The sequence below is a fragment of the Gallus gallus genome, chromosome 2, assembly GCF_016699485.2.
Source record: "Gallus gallus isolate bGalGal1 chromosome 2, bGalGal1.mat.broiler.GRCg7b, whole genome shotgun sequence".
Taxonomy (NCBI): Eukaryota; Metazoa; Chordata; class Aves; order Galliformes; family Phasianidae; genus Gallus; species Gallus gallus.
Genome location: NC_052533.1, coordinates 38,400,473 through 38,408,029, shown reverse-complemented (window position 1 = coordinate 38,408,029; position 7,557 = coordinate 38,400,473). Strand labels below are relative to the sequence as shown.

At 40.7% G+C, this 7,557-nt stretch overlaps 1 protein-coding gene across 12 annotated transcripts in view; it reads left to right on the top strand.

Moving 5' to 3' along the window:
• Positions 1 to 7,557, top strand: part of SLC4A7 (solute carrier family 4 member 7) — a 132,230-nt gene that overhangs the window by 69,805 nt on the left and 54,868 nt on the right. For 2 of the 12 annotated variants that reach the window (XM_015281789.4, XM_040696261.2), the window contains exon 1: positions 2,778 to 2,889. The exons of the other annotated variants lie outside the window; for them this stretch is intronic. In XM_015281789.4, the coding sequence (XP_015137275.1) occupies positions 2,854 to 2,889 (36 nt within the window). In that variant the 5' untranslated portion in view covers positions 2,778 to 2,853. Of the gene's footprint in view, positions 1 to 2,777; positions 2,890 to 7,557 lie in introns of those variants that run through there. 12 annotated transcript variants of the gene reach the window in all.

The following is a 7,557-nucleotide window of genomic DNA, read 5'->3' as shown; positions in this document are numbered from 1 at the left end:
AAATGATGAGCCACTGCTTACCGTGGGTTCTGTTTTTCCTTGCTAAGAGAATGATGGCTGCTAAGAGGAATAACGTATTTAATTGGTGTTATAGAAGACTCTTCTTAGTATTGGTTAGTAGGTTCCCATATAATAAAGAAGCTGAACAAAACCACCTTTAGTGGTGCTTGGTACAACTGAAAAGGGAGAGGTGGTGCTCTTTCATGGATGCGCTGCATTCAAAAAGATTGTAGAGTTGGCCTTGTGTGACTGATTTCTATAGGGAAGGGCTGAGTTGGATGCAACTCAAAAATCCTGTTTCTGAAGGAGGAATTTAAAGTATCAGTACAAACCTTATCCTAGATCTACCAGTTCCTGAGTTTAGATATATGTGTAAGTCAGTGTGGTCTCCAACAAGCTCTCCATTTCCTTGTGCTCATATCCATCTGCTAAGTGTGACAGCAATGTGTGAGCCTGTGCTGAGAGCACAGCCCCGGAGATGCTGCAGAAGTCCAGGAAAGCAGGTTGCTGGCACTGCACAACAGACTGGGCTGGTAACTGCTCTGTCATATCAAGAGCAAAATTTGGAGGGTAGAAAAGAAGAGTTTGTGGCTGTAGTAATAGATTTGGCCTGCTGGTTGATGTGTTAATGGTAATAAGCGATAAAGGTTATTTTGATATTGATCCAGAACCTGATTGTAACACATGACGTGAAATACACCTTGAATGAGTCTGAAAGTGGAAAATTAGGAGGAAAGACTGATGGACAAAATGTTTATGATAGCTACAGAGCCCTCGTACACTTCATCAAGAATCACGTGGAACATCAAAAATGTGGTTGAAAGGTTGCTGCAGCACAAATAGTTGAGCTCTGAGTTCTCACGCTGTTGTCACTGAACATGTTCAAGGACAGGATAGTTTTGAGTGTAGTTGGCTACGGTTAGTTTCGGAACAGTTCTTTCTGTAGTTAAGCGTGTTGAGACAGTTGCAGTTGTGAGTTACTGCATAACTTCCCATCTGAAGTAAAGCTTTGGTATTTACTTCTAGGTGAGAGCAGACTGTTATCCACAAAGTATTTTGGTATGAGGCGTAAAAGATGAAAACTTGAGTCTGTTTGACAAAGACTCATTTAATCTTTGCAGCGTTGGGTTTTGAGCATGGCTCTACATGTGTGGTGTTTTCTGTTTCTTTTTAAAGGAAGAAATATTCGGAGTGTTTTTTACTTTGCTCCAAGACTGAGTGACTATTAACTGGGAACCATTTGACTACAGACCAAAAAAGAAAAACCCAAAAAAACCCATCTCAGTAAACTGCTGCAACAGTTTTTCTTTTTCTTTTCTTTTTCTTTTCTTTTCTTTTTTCTTTTCTTTTTTCTTTTCTTTTTTCTTTTCTTTTTTCTTTTCTTTTTTCTTTTCTTTTTTCTTTTCTTTTTTCTTTTCTTTTTTCTTTTCTTTTTTCTTTTCTTTTTTCTTTTCTTTTTTCTTTTCTTTTTTCTTTTCTTTTTTCTTTTCTTTTTTCTTTTCTTTTTCTTTTCTTTTTTCTTTTCTTTTTTCTTTTCTTTTTTCTTTTCTTTTTTCTTTTCTTTTTTCTTTTCTTTTTTCTTTTCTTTTTTCTTTTCTTTTTTCTTTTCTTTTTTCTTTTCTTTTTTCTTTTCTTTTTTCTTTTCTTTTTCTTTTCTTTTCTCTTTTCTTTTCTCTTTTCTTTTCTCTTTTCTTTTCTCTTTTCTTTTCTCTTTTCTTTTCTCTTTTCTCTTTTCTTTTCTCTTTTCTTTTCTCTTTTCTCTTTTCTTTTCTCTTTTCTCTTTTCTTTTCTCTTTTCTTTTCTCTTTTCTTTTCTCTTTTCTTTTCTCTTTTCTTTTCTCTTTTCTTTTCTCTTTTCTTTTCTCTTTTCTTTTCTCTTTTCTTTTCTCTTTTCTTTTCTCTTTTCTTTTCTCTTTTCTTTTTTCTTTTTCTTCTTTTTTCTAATCTTCTTCACCTCACCCAGAGGAAACCTACTTTGCACTCTGTGGAAATTAAAATAATTTTAATACCAGTTTTTGCTAAGGAAGGTTGCTTTAAAATATAGGAGAGCCATCCCAAAGTACAGTTCAACGTAGCCACGTCGCTAGCAGAGAAGCTGAAGGACTGTGTATGTCTGTGCTGTGTATCCAGGACAGCATAGATGTGGTTGGGGATGCTAAGCTGAGAAGACCTAAGTAGGAGCAATGATATCTGCTCCCTTTCATTCCCTTTGTTGTTTCTATTAAATAGTTTAGTCGTTTGTGTAGCAGCAAAGAGGGCCTTCAGCAGCTTGGAAGAGGAAAGGCATTGCACACCCACATACTTGTTAGTGAACATCTCTTTACCGAAATGGGAACAAACTGCACGAGAATTTTTTAGTAATCCCTAATTCATTCTGCAGATTGAGAATATGTGGTTTATGTCAGAACAAAAAACTTCTTTGGAATGAGTGTTCAGTGGAGGGCCGATGACATAGCTATAAACGCGCTTAGCAGATGTTTTGACATCTGGGAACCAAGGTACATTTCATTTCATAGTGCTAATGAAGGCTTGGATCGGAGCGAAAGTATAACCTTGTAGCTGTCCTCAGCTGTGGCTGCTGCAGAAAATGCAAAGTCCCGAGCTCCATTTCAGCTCCTTTTTTGGTATTCTCCGAGCAGGAATCAGAGACGCACCGCTGTGCTCCTTCTGCTGCCCTGCGACCCCTCGGTGTCCTGGGAGATGGGAGGCCTGCGAGGGTGTGATTGGCTGCGGGACAGGAGCCGCTTCCCTGGGCCCTCCCGTGAGTCCCATACGTGCGGCAGTCCTGTACGTGCAGCTGTCTGTGTGCGACCGCTGAGCTCCGGGAGCGCTGTGCAAGGGCACTGCGGGTAGCATGGAAGGAGCTCCGCCAGGGAAGAGAGTGCAACATGTATGTAAATAGCAGCGTGTGGCTCCTGAATGGCGTGAGTGGGTTTGGGTGCAGGGCTCCGCTCTCTCAGAGCGCTGTGCGCTGTTGTGTTAGTGAAGGGAAGGTCTGATGGGGGAAGACAGACTGGAAGCAGCGGTGTTTCTATGCTGTTGGAGATATTTCCGTGTAATTAGAATTGCTGAAGTGTTATAACTGGCTTCATGCTGAAAGAAGATTTGCTTGTACGAGCACAAGTGTGTACTACCAGATTTTGAGAGTGGATTGTTTTGTGTGTGTTGCTTTGAGTCAGCTTTCCTTAATCTGAAGGTTACCAACCGTGGCTCTGAGTAATTCTGTGCAAGGCTTGCAAGGGAGTTTCTATTCCTGAAGTAGTGAATTGATTTTTCCTCTTCATGCCACCACTCCCACCCCTACCCCCCCCAAAATGCCACGGCAGCAAATGCAGTGAGTTCTGTTATAAGTAAAATGTTCCTGGGTGTTTTCTTCTGACTTGAGCAGCATGGCTATAAAAACCCATCTGTGGGGATTTCTGCAGTGAAGCAGTGAACGTTAATACCAGCGTTATGAACTTTGCTTTGTTCTCATATAAGGCAGTCTTTATTGCTAATATTTACCTGCAGTGCAGCAGGTAATGGGGATTGCTACTTTACAGTTCCCTGGAAACTAACATCTATGGGGTGGAATTTTCCAGAGCCGTAAGCCTTTAAAAACCCTTCAATTATTTAATGCAAGTTTTCTGAGAAGGCTGCTAAATTTTGTATTTTCCTTTATGAACAGAACAAGCATTTGATTTCCACGTGTCGGCATAGATCTAATTGTGGTGCTTTTGTTTGCTGGGCTCTGTCGTGCAGCAGTTGGTTTCTGATTTTCATTGCGGTGCTGCTTTGAACTGAGCACAGCGCTGTCTGAGACATCCATGTGTTGGTAGGGGCAGGCACTGGTTAAAGCTGATGGAAAGCTTGAAGGGTGCGCATACGCCAGAATGACTGCACTTTTGCGTATCGTTGGTATTTACGGATCCTTTCATTATTTGACTGTTGAGCTTTTTAAGCTGTAATTTTAGAAAGAATTGAACTGAAAGGAGCCATGTATTTTTGAATGAAACCCACTGCTGTGAGGCAGTGATAGAATGCACTTTGTAAAATGACGACTGGGCTGCTAAATATGCAACTTGACACCTCCTGTTGGAGTGGTGACATTATTTGCTAACTTCATGTGCAGTAGTAAATTTCTGAGCTCACAGAGTACCCGGGTTGAATTCACTTTGTTTTGCACTGTGATTAGTAGATGGCCTTGTGGTTATGGTGTAAAGACTACTGTGTGATTGGTCAGAACTGAGGCTTCTCTTGCAGGTTGTGGTGCTCAGCCAGACAGTGACCTGATTAATGTTTCCTAGAACAACTGAAATAAAACTACTTTTAATGTTTATAAACAACTAGTTTATAGGTTTGACTGTGCAGGAAGGAAAAGATATTAAAATATTAATGTTTTTTAGAGCTGCTTTCTTACTTTTCTTCCAAAAATGGTAACTGCTCTTAGGTTGGTATGTGTACGTTTCTTTCCTTATTCTCTTCCACAGTTTTGAGAAAGTAAAATGCAGCCTCAGGGGTGTCAGCTGAATTCTGTTGATGTCTATTGGACTTATTTACCCAAACTGAAGGTTTGTGTAGCTCCTGAACTTGTTGTGAGAATGCTAGAAGCAGATTGGTCTGAGTTCAGTATTTAGTAGGATAAGCTGTGCAGTTAATCAGAGGATTAGTAGGCTAGAAAAACTTCTTTAAATATTGCTAACCTCTTTTGCTATAGCTGTGGTCTTACTGAAATCCAAGTGTGCAGCTTCCCTGTGTGACTCTAAATATTGCTTTGGGAGGGCTTCCCATCGACTTGTGAGGATAGTTGTGTAACGGCAGTGGGATAACCACAGATAAAATCCGCAGGAAGGAGGAGGTGTGGGGACCCAAAGCCCTGGAGCTGCACTGTGTCTTTCCTGTAGTGCTTGGGAAATAGTTACTGCTGTGATAACGGGACAAGAAAATATCAGGAAAACAGCTGTTTCTCAGCAAATGGGAACGTGGCGAGTAGGACCAAGGAGAACCCGTCAATACAGTATGATTTCTATTTTAAAACTGGCAAGTATTCTGTTTGTGAATTCCTACTAGTTTTGTTCTTACCTATGCCTTCACTTATTACTGTTTAGAAAGAACATTTGATTTTCACATCCTGCGTGTCCTTCAACGTGCCAACAACTGGAGATGCCTGCCCTCCTCCTCCCTGCTGTCGTCTCATCTTACCTCTGATTTAAAGGGGAATCATTCTGACAGAAGTAAAACAATCTATTTAGAACTTCTCAAGTGCTGCTGTTACTGGTTCCTGCAAGGGAACCAGGTCAAAAGTCCTTTGCCTAAGGCCAGTCAGTGCATTGTGAGGTAGCAGAGGAGAGCTGGGGCACAGACCTGGTGCTGGTGGCTGCCAGAGGCAATGATTGGCGTTGGTCTCTCATGAGAAGTCACAGGCGGCATTATTTATCAGGCTTCTAATCTCCAGACTTGCTGTTGCTACTTGATTCATTTTTTAAAGTTAGGAAGTACTGGTTGTATCTGATTTTTATTTTTATTTTTGTTTTTTATTTATTTTTTAAATCTAATTTTTCTTCTCCTGAAGTATTACTGCTTATTAGTTTACGGTTCTGGGAAACAATGATTGAACGAGACTGTATGTGCATTCTCAAAATTGGAGATGTATTTTAATGTCTGATTCCATGGAGTATTATGTGTGCTTAGAACAGAAACATAGGCTTTCGAAATAAGCCATTTAGGAAATGCACTGTGAATTACCCTACCCAATAATTCTTAATTAGTCTGAACGTTTTCAGTAGCAGTGTGACAAAACAATGCATGTTTGGCTATCTATTAGAAATCTTTTTTCTGTATTTTTACATGTATACACATTTGTACACATATCTAGAAAATAGGTGCAGAATTGGGTTTTGTAGTCTGTTTAGTTTTCTTTTTTTTTTTTTGTGAGATGTGTGCTCAAAATAAAGCTTTTCATTTCTTTATTTGGCTTAAAGCGGATCACTATTGGCAACTATTCTGTATTTCATTTGATTTTTTTTTTAAAGATGCTGGAACCTTGATAAGTAGAATGTGTTTTCTGAGCACAAGTCCAGCAAAAGGAGGCCTGACAGTACAATGCACTTGTGGGGTTCCAGAGGGGGGTTGCCATCAGCGCAGCACGTGGGTCCAATGTGATGGTGTGGGCAGCTATAGTAGGACAGCACCAAAATGAGGAGCTTTGAACTTGGGGCCAGGGAGAGAGGGAGATGACATTCCCATGCCCTCGTCCCCCTTTAGCAAATGGATCTAGTTGAAATTCTGCAGTGGGGGTTCCTGGTAGCATGGAATTGTATGCCTGAGTTGGCAAAAAGGCGAATCATCTCCAGAATTGCTGGAAATAATTTTTGTTGTCTCTGTGTGTGCGTGTGCATTTGCATATTGCTTCCTATGCCCTCTTCCCATGAACACCAGTGCTCTCTTCTGGTGCTGCACTTAGTTAGTTGTGCTGTATTGGAGAGCTTCAGTTGAGGGGATGTAAGTGGAGCAGATGAGCCTTGTCTTGAGTTCAACCATAACATTGCTAAGTCTGTTCTGAGAGACATAGAGACGAGGTCAGTCGGTATGGTGGTGATGGTTGGTGGTTGGACTAAATGATCTTAGTGGTCTTTTCCAACCTCAATGGTTCTCAACACAGTTGATTTGTTACATTATTAGATTGTTTAATTACATTTCAAATGTTAACTGGATCAGTCATCTGCATGATCACCATTTATCACCAGAATATGAGTCAACTACATTGTAAGTGCCTTAAAACTGATGCTAGTATGCTGCATCTCTTGGAAGCAGTTACTCAGCAGTGCTGTGTGCCCTCTGAAGCCTGTCCTGTCTGAGTGCAGGAGGGCAGGCGAGCTGTGTGGTGAAAAGAGCATGTGCGGATGGCAGTGGAAAGTTTCCTTTACATTTCATAGCCAGTGCGTCATATTTGTGCTAGATAGTAACTGACACATGCTGCTGGAGGCTGACAGCTTAATCCTAGCAAACTGGAGTGTTTCCTTCATGCTTTGCGCAATGTAGGACTAATTTTTTTTTTTAATAGTACTGTTACGAAACATGTGATAATGATATTTAGATATGGAAGCATACTGTACAAAATGAAGACACGTGTTTGGGAAGGCAGATGAGGAGGGCATGGGCAATTTTTGGGTACTTGATTGTCTGCAATAGAAGGGAGTTTAAGCTCTTCTCCCGGACTGAAAAAAGGCACTTGAAAACCAGAGGTGGCAAGGGGAATTCTAGCAGAGATCACCTAGAATTGCCAACAAAAAAGAGAACTTAAAAGCTTTGTTTGGTGTGCAGCATTAAAGGGGCTGATATTCATGCTGGGAAAAACAGGGAGGCCGGCTGGGATCTGCTTGTGCTACCCCTTCTCATCTCAATTGTTCTGCCTCTTCAGTGAGAAGAGTTGCACATATTAGAAGTGAGTCTTGAATTTTGCTTTGGCTTATCTTCATTAGCTGTCTGAGCAACTGTGGGATCACTGTGCATGAAGTTTCACATGGAATCGATGATAAACTGCAGAAGAATGCTTACTAAGATAATGCTGTTCTCCTTA